We start from the raw sequence: 27,799 nt of genomic DNA on the forward strand, positions 1-27,799 counted from the left end.
AATTTTGTTGCGACACTATATAGCGGTTTCTTTTCCCAATAACTTAGAAAAGTTTTAACGAGATTTTCTATCGATTGTTAGGTACTTAAATCCTTCCAGAAATCGCGTGATTTTGAGAGTAAATAATGCGTCCTAAAAGGAAAGAAAAAAAATAAAAGAAGATCATGATACGTAAGATACACATTAAAAAACTTAATGCATACAAGTTTATGACCTTTTAATGAACAATCTAGACTTCAAGAGCAAACGCAGAGAGATTAATTATTAAAAGAAAAGAAAACTAAACCAGCAGCTTTTAAAAGACTTAAACTCTTGATGTGTTTTCGCATTGGCTTAAGATCAGTCGGATGTCCGTGATGGTAAAACTGTGATCCATGCTAAGCCGTCTTTCTGTACTTTTCTTGTGCCCTTGTATTTGTGAAAAGCCAAACATTGTAAAAAAGTAAGTGAAAACATAAACTATCGGAATCATTTCTGCATGTACATTTTTTTTATATTTTAAAATTTAATTTTGAGTAATTTTGTCATCAATAAATTATATAAACCGTTTATTGATGGCAAAATTGTAATTCAGCGAATAGTTGTCTTTATGTAAGATTCTCATTTAATTGTGTTCTGGCAAAGGTCAAAAATTGAAGAAAGTAAATGACAATGTACCCAATCATAATCATGCTTTACATGCTTGGTTACATTATTTGCATTGAATTATGCTTTGAATGCTTAGTTATATTTTTATAAAAAATTAACTTTGAAAAATTTTGTATTTAGTTATATATATATATATATATATATATATATATATATATATATATATATATATATATATATATATATATATATATATATATATATATATATATATATATTATGATGACAAAATTGTGATTCATTCTGAGTCATCATTTTGTATAATTCTCATCAAATTAAAATTTACAAAAGACCAAGAATTGCAAAAATAGAAAGGGAAAATATAATTAATCGGAATTCCTTTTATGCGTATATTTACATTTTTTTCTATTTCATATAACAATTTTGATTAAATTTGCAATTAATCAATTGTATAATATTTTCAATGAGATGGCAAAATTGTAATTCCACCAAAATTCCTCTTTATATAAGATTTCCATCTGTAAGAAGTTAAGTGATTATATACTTAATCATAATCGCATTTTATAAACATATTTACATTTTTAATGCTTATTTACATTTTTTAAACATTCTTTGCATTTTTATTTATATTTTTTATATTAAAAAATTAAATATAATTAATTTTGCCTTCAATTAATTATGATGATAAAATTGTGATTCATCTTAAGTCGTCATTTTGTGCAATTCTCATCAATTTTGAACTTGCAAAAGGTCAAAATATTGCAAAAAAAGGAAGGGGAAAATATATCATTCGGAATTATTACTTAAATACCTATTTAATTTTTTTATATTTAAACAAGTAATTTTTATTAATTTTTCGTCAATCAATTTATAATCTATTTATTATGATTCCAAAATTTTGATTTTCTAAATCTTATTTATTTTTTATAGGTTTATTCATATTTTTTATATTTTGAAAATTAATTTTTGTTAATTATATCCTTAATGAATTGCATAATCCATTTATATGACAGAAAAATTGTGATTCACTGAATCATTATACAATTAGCATAATATAATGTAACCAATCTTATTCATGCTTTATAGGTTTATTCATATTTTTTTAATTTAAAAAATTAATTTATCATCAATGAATTACATAACTTATTTATTGTGACAGCAAAATTGTGATTCACGGAATCATTATATTACGATTTTCATAATATAATGGGACCATTCATATTCATGCTTTATAGGTGTATTCACATTTTTTTAAATTAAAAAAATTAATTTTGATTAATTTTATCATTAATGAATTACATAACTCATTTATTATGATGACAAAATTATGATTTAATAAATCGCATTTCTGTTTTTCTCTCATATACTTGCAATTTTTAAAAGGCCGAAAATTGCAAAAAAGGGAAGTGAAAGTATAAACAATTGGAATCAGAATTACATTTTTATATTTATTTTTTATATTTTTGCAATTAATTTTGATTACTTTTATCATCAATCAATTATATAATTACTTTAATCGACAGAAAAAATTCGGTTCATATTAAGTCATCTTCCTGTACGATTTTCATTTGCTGCAAATTGCAAAAGGGCAAAAAGTGCAAAAAAGCAATTTGAAAACATTGCCAGTCAAAATAATTATTTATTTATGAATTTGCATAATGTATTTATTACTTCTCTACTTTGGTGAACAATTGGTTAAACAGGAATATTATTTATATTTATTGCCAATTAATCTATTTAGATATATCTAAATCTCCATGATTCCGTCGAACTGATAGATATATGAATTTATGAACATTCATGTATCTTCTAAGCATTCTGAAAACATTCATGTATCTTCTAAATATTTTGAAAACATTCATGTATCTTCTAAACATTTTGAAAACATTCATATATCTTCTAAACATTTTGAAAACATTCATGTATCTTCTAAACATTTTGAAAACATTCATGTATCTTCTAAACATTTTGAAAACATTCATGTATCTTCTAAACATTTTGAAAACATTCATATATCTTCTAAACATTTTGAAAACATTCATGTATCTTCTAAACATTTTGAAAACATTCATGTATCTTCTAAACATTTTGAAAACATTCATGTATCTTCTAAAATTTGCTGTAATGGATTTGGTTTTTCCGTTTATAATTTCTATCTTATATTTTCCTTGTAAACTACAGTCACAAAACAAAATCCTTCTTCTTTAGATTTCAATAATGGATAGAAATATCTCAATTAAATAGTTTTATGAATTAACGAAAGTGATTTTAGATTCAGGGTAACAAGAAATGTAATCTATTAGTGGAAATTCGATGAAAAAATCGTATTTTTAAAATTTTGTCAAATTTTCTTGTAAATTTGCATTATTATTAAAATAATATCATTAAAGAGACAATTTTTTAGAGTTTGAAGTGATGTAAAATTAATTTTTGTAAAATAAGAAAATCCTTTTTTCTGAAACTATCGAATAAAAATTCCAAAAGTTCGCCTCATTTTTAATTAATTAAAATTTCAAAAATGTCATTCTGTAGTGCATATTCATAACCTCCAAAGTATACTAATTTTATACTGTACTAATTTTAGAAGTTGTATTCATACGGTCTAGCCTTGAGAAGGTCAATATTGACAAATTCATTTTTATTATTAGTAGAGATTATTAAACGAGATTGAAAAATTATGATTTTCTTCATACTGTCTATTCAGATTATTTATTTTGTATTTACGAGTATATTCCTGCCCTTATTTTGGCAAAAATTCAGAAAAAATTTGCATGATTATTAAATTAATATTCTTAAAAAGACTATTTCTTTTGAGTTTAAAATGATGTAAAATTCATTTTCGTGTAATAAGAAAATATTTTTTTTTCTGAAACTATCGAATAAAAATTCCAAAAGTTTGCTTAATTTTTAATTAATTAAAATTTTAAAAATATCATTCTAAAGTGAACATTCAAACTTTCCAAAGTATGTGTGTGTGTGTGTGTGTGTGTGTGTGTGTGTGTGTGTGTGTGTGTGTGTGTGTGTGTGTGTGTGTGTGTGTGTGTGTGTGTGTGTGTGTGTGTGTGTGTGTGTGTGTGTGTGTGTGTGTTTATCAATTTTAGTAGTTGTAGTCAAACGGTCTAGCCTTTAAAAGGTTAATATTGATACAGTGACACAGAGACACGCACGTAGAAATTCATCTTTATTATTAATAGAAATTAGTAAACCTGCTGGAAAAATTATGATTCACTCTAAACTGCCTTTTCATATTATTTATGCGTATATTCTTGATCTTATCGAAAGTAGAAATTTACAACAAACGAAGTGAAATGATTCTGAAATATACTTATATTTTTATTTTTCAAAAATTTTGAATAATTTATTACTGTCTAATTTATTATTGTACTTCTTAATTTAAATAGTAAATGCCAAAAAGTAATATTTTAATTTAATATTTAGATTTTGAATTTTCTAAATTGAATACTTTTTTAAAAAAAAAGATGTAAATTAGTTCTTTAAATTATTTTTTTGAAATTCCTCAAATATAATTGAATACAAATATGCAACTTACAATGAAGTAGGAAATCTATTTTGAAAATTTGGATAAATGTCTAAAAGTCTGAAATTTAAATTTTTCAATATTTTTTTTATATCTATCATAGTTATATAAATGGTATTATACAAGTGCGAATAAAAAAGGCTTTCTTTAAGAATGAATCTTAATAAACAAAACAAAAAATTTCTTTCATTTATTTTTTGGTATAATTCATAATCCTTTAAATAGGTTTAAATAATTATTACTGATTATGATGAAAAAAATATTACTGTTATATATATATTATATTTTTAATATATATATATATATATATATATATATATATATATATATATTGTTACGAAATTTCCTGGTTCGTTTGGATAGTGGGAGTTATATGGTGTGGAGAACACTCAATCAGCAGGCGGCAGTAGAAAATAAAACAACGACGTTTATTTACACGAAGACACACAGGACAGCACAAAGACGACAACTATATACAGCACAGAAGACGATTATCTTCAGCCGAGACGTGCAGCATACAACAGACTCTACTGCAGACAGTAGCACACAGCTTAGTTCAGCACTAGCTTCACTCCGTCGCTGCTCCACTTATCTCTGGAAGGCCAGTTCTTTTCCGTCGATTCCGACTACGACGACTCCACTGGTCCAAGACTCTTCAATTCACGACGATGACTCTGGTTCACTACTCCTCCCCGGCAGCTGCAGCTCCTTTTATAGTTCTCAGGAGGCGGGGCTAGAAACCTTTCAACCAATCAGGAACGTTCGAGACGTATCTCGGTTCCTACTGGACGGATAGGGAAAATTCTCGATGTTTCGGGTATAATCTATTTTGGTGCCAAAGTCGCCAAGTTTGTCGCTAAGCTCCGGGATTTCCTATGGACCCAACTATGCTGGGAAGCCGCATCACAGATTCGTAACAATATATATACATATATATATATATATATAACGGTAAATATATTAAAATATTTTTAATAATAACGGTAAATATATTAAAATATTATAAATAATTAAAGAAAGGCATGAGATGAATAATATTGAAATGAAAAATATAGCTAATCTATTTGTTTATAACTTATTACTTCTACGGAATTAAATCAAATAACAATTGTTTAATAATGGTATTTATTTTTACATAAATTTTTCTTTTGTATCGCTTTTACCTTGTGACAAAAGAAAAACAATAATAGATAAGAATTATTTATTAATAGTAATTCCTCAGTATGAGATTTGAATTAAATATAATACGGTTGATAAATTGATTCATATTTTTGATTTTATAGCATATATTTGATATTTATTAATTTATGTTAGAAAAAGTTTTAGTCGCCATTTATCATTTACTACTTTTTTTAAGTAATACCTTCTCAAACAAGTAAATACTTCGCCAAAAATCAATTAAGTTTTTATCCCTATTGTTATATTATATAAAAATCTAAAAAGAAGAAAATTCTCAAAAATTTGAATTTTTCTGTGAACAAATTTGATATAATATATAAATAACTTTGGCGTTCTTTGGCGAAGAGTTGTATCGTTAGTTAAATTCATAAGTGACGTCAGTTAAATTTTTACATCAGTAAAAATTTGATATAATATATAAATAGTCGCTTTTTGGCGAAGAATTAAATCGTCAGTCTACAAAGTCATCGTTGTATTGTCAGTCAAAACAATTTTGCATAGCTTGATATTCAGAATTCTTCCAAAAAAGCATTTTAAGCTACAAATTGTGATAGTCCTTAAAATCGTGTTGTTTTAATATTCTTACTCCAATCTGGTCTGTTTATTGTATCAATTGTATCTTTTTAATAAAGACGAGTGTCATAAAAAATATTTTAATATTAAAAATATAAAATTATCTTCGGTATCAATCGCAACAGCATGATCAATCATTTAATTCTTCATTGACTTTCTCATAACCGGAACTTCATGCTTTATTTAAACTGACTAAATTATGAAAAAAATTTTCTTTCCCATAGCTTTCAACAATGGAAGAAAATTTCGAGGTAAAATATGTTATGTGAAATAGCGAAAACAGTTTGAATTTCATTGTAACAATGAAATTCATAGTTGAAAAAAAATTCAAATATGTGTGTGGGTGTAACAATAAAATGCATAGTTGATAAATATGCAACTGTGTGTGTGATTGTAACAATGAAATGCATAGTTGAAAAATATGCAAGTGTGTGTGTGTGTGTGTGTGTAACAATAAAATACAATGTTGAAAAATATGCAATTGTGTGTGTGATTGTAACAATAAAATTCATAATTGGGAAAAAAATTCAAATAAATATGTGTGTGGGTGTAACAATAAAATGCATAGTTGAAAAATATGCAACTGTGTGTGTGATTGTAACAATAAAATGCATAGTTGAAAAATATGCAAGTGTGTGTGTGTGTGTGTGTAACAATAAAATACAATGTTGAAAAATATGCAATTGTGTGTGTGATTGTAACAATAAAATTCATAATTGGGAAAAAAAATTCAAATAAATATGTGTGTGGGTGTAACAATAAAATGCATAGTTGAAAAATATGCAACTGTGTGTGTGATTGTACCAATGAAATGCATAGTTGAAAAATATGCAACTGTGTGTGTGATTGTAACAATGAAATGCATAGTTGAAAAATATGCATGTGTGTGTGTGTGTGTGTGTAACAATAAAATATAATGTTGAAAAATATGCAATTGTGTGTGTGATTGTAACAATGAAATGCATAGTTGAAAAATATGCAACTGTGTGTGTGATTGTAACAATAAAATGCATAGTTGAAAAATATGCAAGTGTGTGTGTGTGTGTGTGTGTGTGTGTAACAATAAAATACAATGTTGAAAAATATGCAATTGTGTGTGTGATTGTAACAATAAAATTCATAATTGGGAAAAAAATTCAAATAAATATGTGTGTGGGTGTAACAATAAAATGCATAGTTGAAAAATATGCAACTGTGTGTGTGATTGTAACAATAAAATGCATAGTTGAAAAATATGCAAGTGTGTGTGTGTGTGTGTGTAACAATAAAATACAATGTTGAAAAATATGCAATTGTGTGTGTGATTGTAACAATAAAATTCATAATTGGGAAAAAAAATTCAAATAAATATGTGTGTGGGTGTAACAATAAAATGCATAGTTGAAAAATATGCAACTGTGTGTGTGATTGTAACAATGAAATGCATAGTTGAAAAATATGCAAGTGTGTGTGTGTGTGTGTGTGTGTGTGTGTGTGTGTGTAACAATAAAATACAATGTTGAAAAATATGCAACTGTGTGTGTGATTGTACCAATGAAATGCATAGTTGAAAAATATGCAACTGTGTGTGTGATTGTACCAATGAAATGCATAGTTGAAAAATATGCAACTGTGTGTGTGATTGTAACAATGAAATGCATAGTTGAAAAATATGCAAGTGTGTGTGTGTGTGTGTGTGTGTAACAATAAAATACAATGTTGAAAAATATGCAACTGTGTGTGTGATTGTAACAATGAAATGCATAGTTGAAAAATATGCAAGTGTGTGTGTGTGTGTAACAATAAAATACAATGTTGAAAAATATGCAACTGTGTGTGTGATTGTAACAATGAAATTCATAGTTGAAAAAAATTCAAATATGTGTGTGGGTGTAACAATAAAATGCATAGTTGAAAAATATGCAAGTGTGTGTGTGTGTGTGTGTGTGTGTAACAATAAAATACAATGTTGAAAAATATGCAATTGTGTGTGTGATTGTAACAATGAAATTCATAGTTGGAAAAAAATTCAAATATGTGTGGGGTTGTAACAATAAAATGCATAGTTGAAAAATATGCAACTGTGTTTGTGATTGTAACAATGAAATGCATAGTTGAAAAATATGCAAGTGTGTGTGTAACAATAAAATACAATGTTGAAAATATGCAATTGTGTGTGTGATTGTAACAATGAAATGCATAGTTTAAAAATATGAAATGCATGTGCGTGTGTGTAACAATAAAATGCATTGTTGAAAAATATGCAAATATGTATGTGTGATTGTAATAATGAAATGCATACTTGAGAAATCTGCAAGTGCGTGTACGTGGTTGTAACAATGAAATGCATAGCTGAAAAATATGTGAATGTATGTGTGTAAAATGAACATAGTTGAAAAATATGCAAGTTTGTGTGTGTGACAATGAAACGCATAGTTGAAAAATATGAAAATGTGTGTGTGTGTGTGAGAGAGAGAATGTGTGTGTTAATTTTTAGAGTAAAATATTTCATATTTTCATCCTGATTTGTTAGTTTTTTTTAATTAAACTAAAAGATTCTGTTCAATGTGAGTAACCCAAAGCTAAACTAAATTTTAAATAAAAATCTCACTCTAGATTGAAGAAACGATTAATAGATCAAAAGCTTTGAATAATACATGAATCTTTTTCAAGTGTTTATTAACTTTTAGTAATCTATTTTCCAACTTCCAATTAATTTGTATAGCAATTGTGAATCAGTGAAACATATTTTTTATTTAATTTCTATCTCTTCTTATGGATATTTTATGGACTCAACAGATTTTCTTTTGCAAAAATTCTAGTTTGATATACATAGAAACATTATTCGGTATACACTGAATGCTACGCATATATTTTTAATTTTTTTTCTCTTATTATGATTTTCCCTTTTATAAAATTTTTATTACTCTTATATTCTTTTTATATATTTTTGTGTTTTAAAAAATCTAACAGCTAGCCTAGCAGCAGCCACACAATACAAAATTTTGATACGGATAAAGAAAAACATCATCTCTATATATATGCAATGATATTTTAACTCTAATTTCAATTTAATGAATTTCCAAGCTTTTATCTTCATTTAGCCCATAGTAACTTCATTCTAAAATATTCTCTTATTTCGTGATCCAATTCCACTGTCTCTACTTAATTAATTCAAGAGAAGCGTTGTTAAATGCTGAATCAGCTAAAAGTCTAACTTTCCCACACTCCGCGTGAAGAGGCAAAATACCGCTGATGAGGCAAATTCTTTTTTTTAAAATCTCCCTGCGTTTCCCCTACCTTCTCCGCGCGTGTAACGAAAATCCCTATCGAAATCTAGTAATATATTAGCACTGTAAAGAAATATTTTCCCCATCAAAATCATAGGTTATATAAGACCAGGGATAAAATGTCCAAGAGCTTTTTCCTCATTCCTTTCTGTGTCGTTCTGTGTGCTCATCTCTTGTACATATGCTTGCTTCTTCAAAATGAAATAAAACGATGTAACGAAATTAAAAGTATCTTCACTGTCTTCAAACTGCATTCTGCTTCACATAAAATAATTCTTACATATATCTCTGTGTGTGCGCGCGCATGCGCAAACGTGTGTAGAAAAGTAAAGTAAGCATTGAAACGAATAGCAATAGCTTTTCGTTTCAATAGAACTTGATCGCCCTACCGTTATGGAAAATATAAAAGGGACTAGCGGAACCCGCAAGGTGTTGTTCATCACGTGACAAATGCCAGTAAAATAAAAGCCATAATAATACAAAACAAAGCTATGAAAAGAAAGTAAAACATTAATGTAGATGTTGTTTATTTTTTTTTATGACGAGAATATTACGTCATAAAAGAAACAATAAATCGAAACAATAAACTGGAAATAAAGATGATCTAAAAAATAGATTAAGACAGCCAGAGAGAGAGAATTTAATATTTGTTTCGGAAACATGTGCCTATTATTTTTGGATGATTTTATTGCGCTAAAGGGTGATGAACATTCAGTGGAAAAAGTACCTTCTAAGTACGTCTTCATTAGAGACATTTTGCATTAGCCATTCTTTCTTAATGTTGATATCTATTTTCTTTCACGGTCAAAATATTTCACTTTAATTCGAAATTTGTGTAAAGTATCTATATATTTCTTCATAAGAATGACATAAATTTAGTAAACAATTTGTTTTATTAATTTTTATTATTAGTTTTGCCGCTTGACACTTATTTAATATTCTTAAAATATTTTGCGGGTGTCATTTGTTGTTGTTTTTTAATTTAATTGCTTTGTATGTACTAATTTTTATCTTAAAAAATCCTCGATTCCTTGGAATTTTTGTGTCACAAGTGGTAAATATTTGGACGAAAGTCAGACCTCTCGCAAACAAATGTCCCTGGTTTGAATCTCTGCTTGAAGGTGACCTTTGATAAAGCCTCCAGGTCCGATTCATTACTTCATTCCTTTTTATATTCCATTTTATTCGTTTTTTGAAATTTAAACAATATTTACTGTTAATTTGCTCACTTTCATTTGTGTTTTAGATGTAGCATCACTGGCGCGCTCTAAATATAATGTATATTCCTTTTAAAAATTTATGACTTAGCTATACTTACTTTAAAAGTTAGTTTCATAAATTTTATAATTTTATGGTTTGTAGTTTATATAATAATACTTTAATTTTATGTAATTTTGTCAATATAAAGACAGAAATATAATGACAGGGGGGGGGGGGGGGGGATAAGGAAGAAAATAAAAAATAAAGGTAGAAAAAATAATTCATAAAAAATAATAAAAGGAGAATAATTTGAATCTTAACAAATTTCAGGATTTAAGTTCTATATCAGAAGATTATTCAATTCAATATAAAAAAAAAATCAATCAACTATAGTAAAAAAGTAAAACATTAAATTAAAAATTGCATAGTATAAAAGTGTTTGAAAATGAGAGCTTTAAAATTTTTACATTATTGCTTACTTCAGAAGTTAAACGTTAGCTATATTTGTCACAATAATCAAAAATTTCATAAAAGCAGGCTTAAAACAAATATATCTATACGTATAATAAAGCTCAATGTGTGTGTGTGTGTAGGCGCTCTACAGGCGAGACAATTTGACCTACAGCTACCAAATTTGGTACACGTATACCTTGAAGGTCGGAAATGTGCACCTGATGTCCTATGTTTGAATTTTTAATTAGGATTTTAATTATTAATTAAAAATTAACTTTCCCGCCAAAAAATCTTCGTTTCCCCACCGCCAAATGAGTAAAGCTTCAGTTTTTTTTCTCCACGCTAATGAGGTTAGCTTAACATTTTTCGACCCATTATTTCAGACGATTTTGTTTATTTTTTTAATGTTTGATGCATTTAAAATTAAACATCGTTAATGAATCGATCTTTCAGAATCTGAAGTACTTTTGAATTAAAATAAAACAGAATAAAGGAAATTAAAAATTTCTAATCTGCGTAGCGTTACCCCAACTGGCGTAGAAAAACTCACCCATTTGCGTTACCATGACTGGCATTAAAAATTCATGCATTTGCATTGTGTTCTGATTGTTAACAACTATTTTCAATGGATCTGGACTTGATTTAAATTATTCTTATGTTAGTTGCATGCTTTTGTAATTAAATTGTATTTATGTTAGTTGTATGCTTTTGTAATTAAATTGTATTTATGTTAGTTGCATGCTTTTGTAATTAAATTGTATTTATGTTAGTTATATATTTTTTGTATATGCTTATAGTTTTAAGTATATAGTTCTTAAGTAGTTTTTTTAACCTGTTTTCGGCCGATTATTTTAAACGATTTTGTTTATTTTCTTAGTATTCGAGGTATTTAAAACGAAACATTGTTAATTAATCGATCTGCTCATGATGAATCTGAGAAAATTTTATTGACAAATTCTTTAGATATTACATAAATTAAGAAAGATATTCTTTAGTACCCATAAGATTTAAATGCTCAGTGACTCTGTTTTCCGTAATCATATTATAAAAAAAATGCTTCGTTTCAATAAAAAATTGCAGATTAATCATTTACAGTTTAATTTAAAGTATAAATTCTACGGAATTATTATTATAATTATTCATTATAATGTTTTGAAAGAATTATATGACTATCAAAATTTGAAGTTTTAAAATATTTTGATGAAGAAGCTATTAAAATAGGAATTACATAAAATATTTAATTATTAATTTTAACGAGCATTAAGATTGGCGAACGACTGGTCGCCAAAGGCGGCTAGTATTGAATATGCGAAATTAAATTGAATTTTCGTATCTTGACCATTAAATGGTTGAAAGAAACTAGAGTGAAAAATTAGTAGCAACATTAAAAACTATTTGTTTCGTTTACAATAATAAAAACATGTTTAAAATATGCATAAAAACTTTTTCTAAATTTAATTAAATCTAGACAAAAATTTTACGGTGGTTAAATTACCATTAATAAAAAAAATTATTTTTGGAATTTCAAAATTGTTTAAAGATTATTTTGCTAACATAATATTTTTTGGGGGAAATTTTGCGAGTAAATCCTCAAAATCTCGCTTATTATTTAATATTTTTAAAAAATCGCGTATATTCTCTCTTGTCAAAGTACATTGGCTGTATGATATCAAATTTGGTAAGAATAATCTCGACTGTAGAGCATCAACATACACACGCAGAGAAAAAAAAACCCACATTATTTTCATTTCACCTTTTTCATCTGATTCAGATAATACACGTTATTGCAATAAAAACAATCAACGTCTGACATATTTTTAGTGTCTTCGTCGTAAGATTCGTCAATCAGGATTGAGGTGTTTTTTATGATACTTTATTATTAGATTTGTTTTTCATAATCTCTTTTTTATTGGTTTGTTTTGATATTCTTTTATTTATTTTCCAGTCAACTCAAAACCGAAAAGAAGTAGATTCTAATCATATATATAAACAAGCTATCTCTAAAAATGAATCAAGCGTTTATTTCCTTAAATATTGCAACTAGACATATCTTCCTAGTTACCAAATTTCATTTGATAAGGTGGGCACTTATACAAGTACGATTTCGATTCTGTGCGAACTCATAATAAAAAAATTCAAGAAATAAAATTTTTATACAACGGCCAGGCCGTAAACGAATTTGAAAGTAACATATATCTCTTACATTACTCTATGAAAACGTTAAGCTCCATTATTCTATCTATGAAATATGCAGTGACGTTTTTATATCTTAATTTAGAGACTAATCGCAAATGTAGATACAAATAGATGCTAAAATATTAAATTAAATTAAATCTTAATTTTGATTCACTCTCATGTGACTTCCAAATACAAAGTTAAAAGTTACCAACAATACACAAGAATCTGTCAAAAAGTGAGTTGCATTGCTTGAGAAAAGAGACTAGGTTGGAAATTTTAGAGTAACTTCCATTGAATGATAAAATTATATACAGGATCTATTTCTTGACGTAATTACTGTAGTTATTTAAACATTGCCAAGGCTTGGAAAAGGTTTTTTCAATGCCTTCTGCAAAGAAATGTCATACAAAGTCAGTCACACGGGCATTTATGGAAATGAGCGGGCCGATTGGCTTGCAAAAGCTGCCACTAAGCGCAAAATCGACATTGACTTTAATATTCCTAAATCCTTTTACAAGAAGAGTACGAGAGAAAAAATGGTGGAGTCTTGGAATCAAGAATATCTCCTTTCAAATAAAGGGAGTGTAACAAAGAAATTTTTTCCATCCATTAATAAGAGACTGTCATGCCATCAATTTTATACTAATTACAAAATAACCCAATTTCTAACTGGTCATGGTAACTTTAAAAGTTATTTGTACAAATTCAATTTGTTTCCGTCATCTTCCTGCGGTTGTGATATTGGTGGGGAGGAAAATGTTGAACATGTGCTCCTTCTATGTTTCAAGTTTGTCAAAGAAAGACAGATCCTAAGACTTTCTCTCAAGCGTATGAATATAAATTGGCCTACAGAGCTTCACCAACTTATTTCCACTGGAAGTGCTTTTCAAAATTTCTATAAATTTATTGTTGACATCTGTAATCCTTCATAACTATTAAATGTTCTTCTTTTTCTTTTTGTTATGTGTTATATACTTACTTTGTGGTGCACCGGGGTTTTATAAATGTTCAATATAAAAAAAAGTCAGTCATAAATCACTCATATACTAATTTATCAGCAGTGATCTCCGAATTGAACGCAATTGAAGACCTTCTCTCGCGCTCAATGTCGTCAAAATCTGTATGCACCACTTCATGATAGCTTGGTAGGATGTTGTATTTTTATCCTACATTTTATGTAATTGTCTTTACACTTACAAAACAATGGATCGCTCCACGCCTTTCGAATTTGGACTCCATTTGCTGCTACTGAGACATGTCTATGACTGCTTATCAGGGAAATTAAAACTGCGGCGTGGAAGCCGCTACATTTAACCCTTAAGTACATACCGATGTAGATCTGTGCTGTCTGTTTTGTGTAGAAAACTTTACATAGTGTTTTTTATTTTAATTTTACAAAACTATTTTATCTTTCCAGAACGCAATTAGAATCTTTGACAGTTTATTTCTTTACCTGTGATAATTTTTATTTTTGATGCGCTATCTGAATACTATTCATTTCAGCTGGTGTTATGAATTACGATTATTTATACAAAATAATAATAATAATATACAGGAAATTTTTTTGGATAGAGACAATGTAAACGTAATGAAAAATATTTATATTTTTCCATATATTGATAAATTTATGCAAGAAAAATGTAGATTTTTTTTGTAATGTAAAAATACGTCAACATGCAAAATCGGTTCTACATAAGTTCACTAAACCTAGATGCTCATGTCATCCTTTGACGTCTATGGATGTACGAAAAGTTGGTGTTAGTCACTGGCCTAAATTTTCAAACATATTAATGACTAAAATTCCACTATGTAAGGCTACCACACAATGGCCATGTAGCAAATGCAATATTCCTTTATGTTTAAGTGCTAAAAATAATAGTTTCATGAATTTTTATATTTTGTTATATAATCAGAAGTATAATTTATACTTGAAATATTATTTTATTGTACCTAGTAGATTTGTAGAATTGAAGGAGTGATTGTTAGTAATGATATAGAAATAAATCAGTATGTTTTTTTTTTTTATTTTTTCAAAAAATATTTATGTGCAGATTTTTTTTGTATTTTTTTCACTAACTACGCACATTTCCCGATTGGTTTCAAATTTCATTTATTAAAAATAAAAATTCATGCATTCAAGAGTAAGATAAGTAAAGTTCCCTGGTACATCCAACGTGTATTTCTCGTGGCTATTCCAACAACGGTTGCCGCCTGTTCTACGTCTAGGCCTGAGTGATCCTTTTATATCCAGTTCAATCTTAATAATCGCCCGTTCGATCATGTTGATTGTGCAGAAATAAATACAAAAAACAATCCTATCCTAGATTATCACATTATTTACATATTTACCACAACGGATTAAAATATAAAAATGAATCAAGTCTCTTTTGTTCCTGGCGAACCACACAGCCCTCGCTCGTCTTCCCTCGTCCTTATCTGTCTAGTACACTTCCTGTTCGTCTCTCTCCTGGTTTTCACCCCCTCGGATACTACGTGACCTTTCCCCTCTTGACTGGTTTGCAACCTTCGTCGATGGAAGCGGAGGAGCGGGTCTTACAGGATACAAATAAATAACTGAGGTGTTGCCACAAATTTGCATCAAAATAATCACACCAAAAAGAGAGAATGTAACAAACTGTTTGATTGACCAACGCAAACTTTGATTACTTTCTGTCAGTATCTGATGCCCAAATTTTAACAGGAATGACGGTTCTGAGCGATGCGGAAAAGAAAGGCCAGGCAGATCAAAATAATGAGAAAGAAGAGGACCTCATGGACCTTGTAGGAGGTGATGGACCTTGGCAAAGGTGGCTTTTTCTTGTGATCCTGTTATGCCCCATTCCAGATGCTGCCCACAACATGTCCATGTCCTTTTTTGCTCCTAATATAGATTACTGGTGCCAACGACCACCTGATCTAAACATCAGCGTAGAAGAGTGGAAAACCCTTGCTCTGCCTGCAGATGATCAGCATTGCTCTAGGTAAGAGATTTATCATCAAATTAATAAAGTGCTTTGACTACGTATCAGATTTAATTGGTTTAAATCTTAGAAGATGGATCAGATCAGTGTTTTAGTTCTTGAAGCCTCTAAGCATAAAAAAAAAATTTTCCCTCATCAATATATTCTTTTCATATAGCAGCGTAATAACTAACTACTAAAATTTAGAGATAACCATATATTTCTAACTGGAAAAAGTGATTTGAATATTGTAAAGGATTGTATTTTATGTGATGTCAATTTATAAATAACCCTTCGTGGCGCAGTCAACTTTAAATTTTGAATTCAAGCAAAAAATATGTTGTAGGTAACCTATTAAAGTATAAGGGAGTGCACAGATTAAATTTAGTGAAGATTGTACTCATCACTTAGATTCTGAGGTGGGGGTGTTACATCAGTTGGAACACTGCTCTGATAGAGCTTAAACAAAGTACGACTAAGCGAGCATTGCAGTGAAGCGCTAAAATCTGTAAACTCTCTAACATTTGACTATAAAAAGACTATTTCATACCTGTATAACAGATTTAGCATGATCCAAATAGCACCATAGATATGACATGCTCAGATTTGTCATTCGAGAGCAATACTTGTATCATTTTTGGTGCTTCGGGAAAACTTAGTAGGTCTCTTCAATGTAAGTAATTACAACGTACTTCATTACAGTTTCAATTTTAAATATAATTAATTTATAATAAAAACACTACAATTATATTCATAATAAAAAAATAAGCTATAATATATCTATAATTAAAAATATTTTCACATTATATAAAACGAACGTTAGAGAAACTCAAAGAGCATAAAATTCCGTGCTAAGTAAAGATAACCAAAGATACCGATACATTTTTTTTAAATACAAAACTTCAGAGACCCATAGTAAGTTGGTCATTTCCAAATAATATAACCCACCCAAACAATATACCTTGAAATAAATTAATTTTTCAATAAAAAAGAGAAAAACAGAAAATGAAGACACAAGTGTTATCTTTCCGTCATAGCTTTACGCTATGACGGAACCATCTGTGCAGTGTTCCAGCTAATGGAGCACTAACTTTTATCCAACGATTATACGTTTAAATTCTCTTTAAAAATTTTTAAAATATAATGAATATATAGTTTAAGATACAGTGAACAAAATAACGTTGAAAATTTTATTAATCCGTTACTAACAAAAAAAAATGAATAAATAGACTTATACATAGCGCGCTATACCAGAAAATTATGTTTCTACTAAATTTCAACTGTCATTTATTATCAAAAAAAATACAGTTAAAATTGAATATAAGCCTATTGTTTATAATTGAAATTAACGATTTTAGGATCGAGCGAAGTTAGTGGTTCCATATAGTGAAACACTGCTCAGCAAAGGGTTACTTAAAAATTAATAGATTTAAGGTATCAGACTATATTTAGAAAGGATTTTTCAAAAAAAAAAAATATTTTAATGTTTGCATGATATTTTTTATTAATATAAAGTTAAAATTAAGAATAAAAGTGAAATTGTTTAAATATATGTAGCTTTCGAAAAAAAATCATATTCTGATAAAAATTTTAACAAAATCCTAGAGAAAAAAAAATTGTTTCAGTTTTTCATTTTTCTTTGTAACATTATATGTGTAACATGTCTTAGAGTGTAATTAACTATTATCTAAGAATTATATTCGAAACAAAAAAATTTCTGAATTGTGTACGAAATAATCTATGAAATTTTGGAATTTTTTCCAACAATATTTTTCTTAAACAATCATAAATACATGGTCATACCGAAACGGTTTATGCAAATCAGGAAAACAGAGCACAGTAACATTATAGTACGTTTTATTTTAAAGCAAAAGATGCTCGAAATGACCGCCACCACAAGGTATTAAGCAAGTGAGGCAAGTAACTAAGCCTATTACAGCTGCGTGTAACATGTCGGCATCGATGCCACTAACGGCCAATTGAATGGCATCTTTCAGTTCCATCAAAGTGGCAGGAGAGCCTCGGTAGACACGAGACTTCAGGTATCCCCACAACCAAAAGTTCGCTGGAGAAAGATCTGGCGATCGGGAGGGCCACTCATTCTTACATCCTCTGCTTATCACTATGTCCTCAGTAAATGTATCTAGGAGTAACGTCTTAAAGGAACTAGTAACGTGAGGTGGGGCACCATCCTGCATCATGAAGGTGACGGAAGATAACGCACGTCTTTGCAGCAAAGTAGGCATAACGTGGTCTCGCTAAAGCCTAAGATAGCGTTCTGCAGTGACGGAACAGGTTTTCCAACCGGATACAGGACAACGCTCTTCAAAAAAGAAAGGGCCTAGAATGAAGGACGCAGTGAAACCGCGCCAAACAGTCACATGTGGAGAATGTAATGGTTTGGTCGTGTACGTACGGAGGTTTGATGCTGCCCAGATACGACTGTTTTGCGTATTGACGTCACCATGCAATGAAAAGTGGGCTTCATCTGTCCACATGATGTTCACTAATCATTGTGGGTCACGTTCCATTTGTGCGAGCACCCATGTTGCAAAGGCTTGTCTTTTCTCGCAATCTGCTGGCAACAACTGGTGAAATGCCTCTATCTTGTACGGATGCAATTTCAAGATTTCGTGCAGAATGCGTCGGATCGACCTTTCCGGAATTCCGGTTATTTTTCCTGCCTCACGTGCACTGGAACTCCCCGTTGAAGTCTCGACTGCCACATTTCTCATGACCCTTTGGATAACAGGGACGTGGTCAGCGTTGACGGATGGTCTGCCACTTCGTGGACTATTCTCTAATCTTCCCGTTTCCTCAAAACGGCGAACTAAATTCAGTATCCCATTCAAGGAAATTGGGTTTTTCTTCGCCTTAATTCCTTTCACGGCCCGTAACTTTCGCAAGGCTTTAGTCGCGGATTCACCGTTCTTGTAGAACAGTTTAACCACTAATGCCCGATCCAGTAGCGATAGCATGCTATTGGCGTCGAATGACAGATCCGTTTCCAGCCTTGTATTTTATAGCTATACTGATTTGCATAAACAGTCCCAGTATGACGTGTGAGCGCCACCTCGGTGAGCCTCGATGTGACGTGTTAAATAAATTTTTTTAATGAAAAAAAAAAAACAAAATCCAAAGGCTGTCTGAACATATTCCCGCAAACCGCAATTTTTTTCGAGCTTTACTTTATTTATTATGATTTTTTGAAGTTTGCACGAATTTATGCAGCACCCGGTACTTATATTATACTATATAAATTTTGCACTTTGGACAGAAATTTGCTTATGTGCTTTCTTATTGAATTAAATTTCGCTTGAAATGTAATCAGAGTAGAATCTTTGTATCGATAGATCTTTTTCCCTTCATCTTAACCTTTATTTAAGAAAGAAATGTCTTAATACACATAACGCTGAAAAACATATTTATTGAACAGAAAAATCCTTGAACAAAGTTGATATGCTCTACAAAAATTACGAAAATTCATCTGCCTTGAAAGCTTTAAGTTATTGCTACATATATTAAAAACTATTTGACGGAAATGGGTAAAATTTGGAATAAAGATGTTCTTGGTCTTGCTTCTTTGATTGACATCAAAAGATTTATGAATTTCTATTTTATTAAAAAAAAAATTAACTTATACATTTTTGATTATTTGAAAGTGTAATAAGAATTATTTTCAAAGATGAATTGTACTTTGAAATATATTGAAAAAAAAGGAACTCTCATTTAACTTTAGGAATTCAAATTTTCAGGTACTTATAATTCATCAATCCGTTTACGAAAATTTACAAAATGTTAGATGAATTTGAGCTACATTATTCTGAAGAATTGAGACATGCTATCACAATAGCATGTTGATTATGAAAACAATGAGTTTATGTGAATCTAAATATGGACACTTTACATACAAAAATATTTCATATATTTATAGAAAATGTATTTTTATATTGTCAAGCATTCAATTTTACTGCTCCATAATTAATTTTAGAATAAAGAGCATTGCCCGGATGTTTTTTTAGAGAGAATACCACAATTATGTTCCATTTAATAGCTTTTGTTTTTCTTTCGACAGGTACAAGCATATTAACTTAACCCACATTCACAAAAAATCGTTTTACCACAATGACTCAAATAATCCAACGATACCTTGTGATTCGTGGGAATTTGATGATTCTGTCTACAAATCCACTGTCCTTGGGAAAGTAGGTAAAAACTTTGAAAGATATTTCTATTGCTCTTTATAAAATATTGTTTAAAATTAAATAAGCACAGGGTTGTCGAAATTAAGCTTCTCCAACTGAAAGAGCCTTGTGATATATTGTATAAATTATAAAGCCATGACATTTGGACGACAAAAATTCTAGATCATATGTTCGAGATTCATAGATTTAAAAAATCGTTCAAAAATGCCTCATTTCACAAATGCTATCTTACACTATTCTATTATTAAAACACAAATAAAGTGTCTAAGCAACCCACGAGTCTAATGAAAGTGAAAAACAGGTAGCAGTTCACCTGTATGAACAATGGCGACATTAACCTTCTCATTGATAAGATAATTCGATTACAGATACCAGAGAATACTTGATCGGTAGAGTTTCTCTCTAAAAGATAAGAAAAATTCTCTACACCCCCTGAAACAACAATAGCCAGCTTATAATTTTAAGGATTTGATATACAAAAGAGGACACAGCTCAGCTGATTTCTATTAAACAAATAAATACTCGGTCATGCTTAGAAAACCCCCTCGTCTGAACGAGCTACTAAAACGAACAAAGCACGGGCCATAGGTATCAAAACTATCACACTTAAATAAAGGGTAAGGGAATTTCGCAGTGTTTTCAATGTATTTTGGCACTCCGCCAACCGTCCAAAGAGTATTTGGCCTTTCATTATTAATAAAATTAATAGACGAAGATCTATTAATGAAACCGTTACTACAATATTGGTGAGAAGTCCGCATTAACCTTCTCATTAATAAGATAATTCTATTACAGATGCCAGAGAATACTGGATCGGTAGAGTTTCTCTCTAAAAGACAAGAAAAATTCTCTACACCCTCCGAGACTGCAATAGCAGCTCATATTTTTAAGGACTTGATATACAAAAGATGGCACAGCTTAGTGATTGCTATTAAACAAATAAATACTCGGTCATATTTAGAAATTCTTAGAAAACCTCCTCGTCCGTCAAACACGCCTGAAGAGCTACTAAAACGAACAAAGCGCAGGCCATAGGTATCAAAACTATCACACTTAAATAAAGTGTTAGAGAATTTCGCAGTGTTTTCCATGTATTTTTTCACTCCGTCAATCGCCCAAAGAGTGTTTGGCCTTTCATTATTAATAAAATTTATAGATGAAGATCTATTAATGAAACTGTTACTACAATAATGGTGAGAAGTCTGCTGTTGCGATAAAAGCGTTCCGTCAGAAATAAAACCTTATACGGAGAGACTATATAACACAGAGTACCTTCCTTAGGTAGAAGATGTCATATTGCCTTCATTTATACGACATCTTTACATCTGAAATGCAACGTTTATTCCTAGAATGAAATGACGATTTATTCAGTCCGCCTTGGAACACTCTGTTAACGAATCAAAAGGGTTATAAGAACATAAAAGAGAAAACCCACAAGAAACGAAAGTATGTAGAAAAAATTGTCGTGTTGCAAAGCCGTCTATCATCGACTTTTGGTAGTAATTTATTTCAACGCCTCTCGCCTGTATCATTTAGAGTGCCTGTCGTCCAAATTTCATTTTATTAAGACTCATACATCTCCCTGCATGGCCCTGTGTGAGAGAAGTTTTATTTCTACAACTCTACATAGTTCTTTGCAACATGTTTATACTTACAGTATATTTTTATTCTAGTTCAACTTGGTTTGTAGCAGGGAATGGCTTATTTCGATGTCTAAAGCAATATTCATTGCCGGGTACTTCGTATCGAACACTATATTTGGTTTCCTTTCTGACAAGTATGATTGATCTTTCTTTTCGCAATTTCGTATGAGTTAGAATTTTACGATGTATTAGTTAGAATTTAAGTATTTTTACGTAGAATTTTTACTTATTAGTTAGAATTTATAGTTAATTCCTACAAACACAGAAATGAGAGGTACATTTCAGTATAAACTATTATATTTTCGTTAATGTTTTCATTATGTGCATGTGTTCTCTCTACAGGATTGGTGTGTTTGTGCATATTTCCGTGTCTAACAAATACGATTTTGTGTGTATAAACAAAACACCAGTATTTTTGTTACCGATAAATATTTACCCCCGGGGGGGGGAACCTCGAAACGAGGATGAGATGCTTCCGGCATGGTGGTTGGATTTCGCCACCCTGGAGGGTACACAAATATTTGGAGGATCTGGCTCCTCCCATCGATGACGGGACGTACTGCCTTCGGGAAGGGTTGTACCGTGGCCGGTGATGGCCCTTAGGACTCAACCACAGTTTCCGCCAGCATTGCTGTTGCGGCGGTCCGGTCATTCAGCCTTATGGTTTAAACCCGTGTGCCTTCGTGGCGGGTCGGAGAGTCAGTTGGTTGACTTACCAATAAATAATATTAAAAGCAATTCAGTTGACTTATTTCAGATTTTAATCCCAAATACAACGAACCATAAAATTTTTAGTGAAAATAATTAGTGTTTTATTCGTTAAAAACTATATTTCCAGTGTGTATATGTAATATTGAGCAAGAAATTTAATATGTCCCAGTCTCACTTCGAATATGAAATTTTATCACTTATTTTGTATAACATGGTAAATAATTTTACTCTCAAAATAAATGCTGAAAGAAATTCAAATCTGTATATGATTAGAAAAAAAGTTTTTTATGAAACTTTTTATTTATAATGCTCGACTTATTTTTTATATCAGGAAACAGTTCTCGAACCTCTCATAAATATGATTCAAATTTTCCATGTAGTTTTTAATTGTCTCTTTTATCAAATATTGATTAATTCTCCCAACATCAATTTTGTCTTTAAGTTTAAAATAAGCATTATAGAAATACTTTTTTGGACTATAAAAAAATAAAAAGCGAAAAGAAAGAAAACTTTATTTTTTCTTTAGAATGAAAGTAATGTAAAATAAAATGCAGATTTTAAAATATAAATATTGGGAGTAGATTAATTTATTTAAAATATTTCCTTTCATAAACTACAATATGTACCCATTTTTCGGTAAATAACTAATTCCTCAAAGAGAGTGTTTGGCTGTTTAGAATCAATCCACTTATCAAACCACGTTTTTATATATGCATGGAAATTGAACATTTCCCCAAAAACATTACTTTGCATGGGACGAAATAAGTTGAAAGGAAATTGAAAAATACAGTTCCAGAACTATTCTAAAGCAATAAACTTAAATCAAATCATCCAGACGAGGCGATGGTAAAGGATTAACGATTCTTTATTCACATACGAAACGAACGTTCTGCTCTCCCGGGAAATACGTGAAGTGCAAGCTTGCGCGCAGAACCGGAATGAATCCACACGTCAGTGCGATCGTTATCTTAGCTAAAGCTGGCGCCTGCGCAGAATGCAAGGAAAGATTTGGCGCAAATTGGCGATAGCATTTCTCGCCACAAAGTATTAGACTAAAGTAGAAACATCTAGTGCATATGGCAAGGACAGGGCCAATACATCCTAGGGATTCTAAAGTTTATTTTACTTGTCTATGAATACATGGGCAAGTAAAAAGTAACCTTGTCATGCCTGTAGCCATGTTCTGGCTTTTCCTCGTTCTATGTATCATTGAAATTCGGTGAACTGTTTCTTGTATTGTTCATCTTTGATGCTTAATAGGATTGCAACAATCTTTCATGTGCTTTGCTCTGTGTCATGTGCACTAAAACATCGTTTTTAAATTACCGAAACTAATCTTTGGAAGTTGTGAATGCTAACAACAGGCGATGTCTTTCTACAGCATTCTGATTCCATTATATTGAAATAATGTAACATAATTTCCTGCAAATGCTGTTTATTTGGCACAAAACTCAACATGTTTTCTTATATAGATAATGATATCTCTTAATCTAATTTAAATCGTAATTAATTCCCTAATTTTTATCTTAACTTAAGCCATATTAATTTCATTCTAAAATGGTCTCTTATTTCCTGATCCAATTCCACCTTTTCTTTATTTAATTAATGCTACACGAGTCCTATAAAACTGCTTTAATCAACTGGTTCTCATTCTCCGAGTGACGGGATAAAATATTTAATGCTCAGCATATTCTTTTAAAGATACTTAGATTTCCCTATCCTAAATCAACATGTATCAAGGAAATCCCTGTGAAAAATTAATTATAAAAGCCATTAAAGGGAGAATTTTGCTCTCTTTTGCTGTTGTGTCGCGATCTAGAATGACATATTTCTTACCACTTTTTATTGTACATAAATTACGCCTCCCGGGATTTACAATAATTTGGTGATTAGTTATAATCAGTAACACATAATAATTTGGAGCTCTTTTAAAAATGTTGCTTTAAAATTCGATTTTTCTGTATAAATCAAGCATGCCCAAACACATCTATTATAATGACTATCTACTATCTGCATTATACTTTCTTTCTTTCGCCACAGAATATCCCCGAACTTGGAATCTCTAGGATTCCCTGGCGGTTGAAAGGATATACGTGGAAGTATTTATTAAGATAAAAAAAATACACAAAAAAGACATAAAATATCAATATACACATAAAAAGACAAAAAAATATCATCAATACACATAAAAAGTAACTATATGCAATATTATAATGATGAAGAAGGTGTTCGGTGGGGAGTATGAGTAGATGAAATATATTGAAGGTAATATATTCCGGAGAAGAGCTTGGTTGAGAAATGAAACGAAAATTTATACTGGGCTTGGGTCTGGAGAAATCAATTCCTCGTTCTCTTGTAGGAACCGCACAAGATTTCTAATTTTGACCTTGGACATCTTGTTTCTCATAACGTTGGTCCACCAGATATTTTCTAGGTCGTGGGTGGGTTTTTTGAGATGAAAAGAAGTGGTGAGAGGGCAGCTAGTGGCATAATGAAGGGGGTCGCCTACTTCGCCGCAGCCACATTGATCAGATCCTTTAATATGGAATCTCTTGAAATATGAAGGGAAAGGGCCATGGCCAGTTGCAAATATAATGTCAAGCCTATTCCAAGAGGATGAGTTAAAGGACACTTTCGAGATGATTTGATGGATGTTTCTGCCAGTTAAGCCATTGTCCCATTCTTCTTGCCATCGCTGTAGGTTCAATTCATTTAGAATACTTTTCAGATGGCTTTTAGGAGCTGGGTATTGAAAGGGCGTACCTTCAGAAATGGCTTGTTTGGCTAGGGAATCTGCAACCTCGTTTCCGTTGTATCTGCATTATACTGACATGTTTCTCATTTATCTATATCACCTGTATATAGTATAAATTATTTAACGCATTAATAGCTTTAATATATAGAAATCATATAACTGAGACAGCGAATATAATTTTTTTCCAGAATTGGAAGAAGGCCAGTCGTTGTCTTAAGCGATGTTATTGCAGTTATAGCAGCCATTGCTTGTGTTTTTTCAACCTCATACCACATGTTCGTTTTGTGCCGGTTTTTCATCGCTGCTGGGGTTTTGGGCGTGGACAACACAATGTTTGTCTTACGTAAGTTGTTTTTTTCTTCTTCTTCTTCTTTTTTTTTTTTTTTTTTTTTTTACTTTCTCGTATACGTAGAATAAAGAAAGTATAGGGTGTTCATTAATTATTGTCGGGGTTTCCGTACCTCATAACTTTCGAATAAAAAATATTACGCAAAAACCGATTACGTATTCGTAAATTACAACTCAAGGAATTTTATTAATGATATTAAAGTGTAAAGCTTGCACAATTTGAACTTTGTAGGCATTCAGCTGAAAGCGATTATGTATTCGTAAATTCGCTGAACAAATTTTGAATTTTGATAATCTTGCGGGTTCTCCGAGCCCCATATTCTACAGTTATGTTTATTCACTTTTTCTGACCCATGAAAAGTGGATTCGTCACTGAAGAACCATTTCCGAAGGTAATTTTCATCATCCTCAATTCGAGTCAAAATTTGTTCAGCGAATTTACGAATACATAATCGCCTTCAGCTGAATGCCTACAAAGTGCAAATTGTGCAAGCTTTACACTTTAATATCATTAATAAAATTCTTTGAGTTGTAATTTACGAATACGTAATCGGTTTTTGCGTAATATTTTTTATTCGAAAGTTATGAGGTACGGAAACCCCGACAGTAATTAATGAACACCCTGTATAGTAATCATCAAAAAATTCGAATTTAAGTTTTGAAAAATCTTCACGTGTTAGATTTTTCTTAGTAAGAAAAACACATTTTTAAAAAAGCCCATCTGTCCGTCTGTGACAAAGATAACTCAAAAAGGCTTTGAACTGGAGGATGGAATTTGATGCATGTTATTAAAACTAAATTTGCCTAATTCTATCAAATGTTGAGTAAAACTGTTCATAGAAAGTCCGTCTGTTTGAATATAACACGATAACTACAAAACGAAGAGAGCTATATAAATAAAATTCGATACATAGATTTAACATGTTGAGTATAAACGCCTACCAGATTTTGAGTAAAATCCAAACACAGTTTCACCGTCTTTCGGTCTGAATTTTAAGAAACATGAAACGCGATAGCTCAAAAACGAAATGAGTTAAATGTGTCAAATTTGGTTTGGGATTACAAATGTAGTTTTGTATCAACTTTTTATTACAATCGTTTGCGAAAAATACATTTATAACACAAATTCAATTTTCGGATACTATTAATGCATGCCTGGAATTCATCGCCAAATAACTCGCCAAAGGTTAATATTTCGTAACTGTTGTAAGCCAATGCCAGGCAAGACGTTCTATGGGATAACATCTTTATTAGAGAATATACAAGAAACGTTTGCGGAGCATATGCATATGGCAGGTGAAAAAATGATGATGGTTAAAAGGTGGGAAAAGAATTATGGTTCAACACCATCCTTCATATAATATTGTTACGGAATTTCCCGGGGTTCGTTTGGATAGTGGGAGTAGTTATATGGTGTGGAGAACGCTCAATCAGCAGGCGGCAGTAGAAAAAAAACAACGACGTTTATTTACACGAAGACACACAGGACAGCACAAAGACGACAACTATTTACAGCACAGAACACGATTATCTTCAGCCGAGAAGTGCAGCATACAACAGACTCTACTGCAGTCAGTAGCGCACAGCTTAGTTCAGCACTAGCTTCACTCCTTCGCTGCTCCGCTTATCTCTGGAAGGCCAGTTCTTTACCGTCGATCCCGACTACTCTTCTCTGTCCACCACTGGTCCACGACTGCCCGGCAGCTGCGGCTGCTTCCTTTTATAGGCCTCAGGAGGCGGGGCTAGAAGCCTTTCAACCAATAAGGAACGTTCGAGGCGTAACTCGGTTACTACTGGACGGATCGGGAAAATTCTCGATGTTTCGGGTATAATCTATTTTGGCGCCAAAGTCGCCAAATTTGTCGCCAAGTCGCCAAATGGTCGCAAGTTTGTCGCCAAGCTCTGGGACCTCCCATGAAACCAACTATGCTGGGAAGCAGCATCACAGGTTCGTAACAATATTTTACCACTGGATTTCACTTACTCAAAAGTGTATTTTTACCGCGACGAGATGTAAAACATCACTAGAAATGAAGGAAATTATAGTAAGCACGGCATAAAACTATGTAGGCACACATAATGCATCTCAAAATGTGAGGCAACATGCAAATGGAACATTGGCTTGAAATACTATGGGGATTGTACCCAAAATGACTAAAAAACATGCAAGCAATTACA

General features: G+C 30.9%; 1 protein-coding gene across 1 annotated transcript in view; it reads left to right on the forward strand.

Annotated features, from left to right (window-relative positions):
- The first annotated feature begins 310 nt into the window (after nucleotides 1–310).
- The window catches only part of LOC129975831 (organic cation transporter protein-like), a 60,746-nt gene continuing 33,257 nt past the window's right edge, over nucleotides 311–27,799 (forward strand). Inside the window, exons 1-5 of the mRNA XM_056089067.1 lie at nucleotides 311–442; nucleotides 15,701–15,980; nucleotides 20,035–20,164; nucleotides 21,838–21,941; nucleotides 25,462–25,616. Of these exons, the coding sequence (XP_055945042.1) occupies nucleotides 15,703–15,980; nucleotides 20,035–20,164; nucleotides 21,838–21,941; nucleotides 25,462–25,616 (667 nt within the window). The 5' untranslated portion in view covers nucleotides 311–442; nucleotides 15,701–15,702. The remainder of the gene's footprint in view (nucleotides 443–15,700; nucleotides 15,981–20,034; nucleotides 20,165–21,837; nucleotides 21,942–25,461; nucleotides 25,617–27,799) is intronic.

This window comes from Argiope bruennichi, chromosome 7 (genome assembly GCF_947563725.1).
Source record: "Argiope bruennichi chromosome 7, qqArgBrue1.1, whole genome shotgun sequence".
Taxonomy (NCBI): Eukaryota; Metazoa; Arthropoda; class Arachnida; order Araneae; family Araneidae; genus Argiope; species Argiope bruennichi.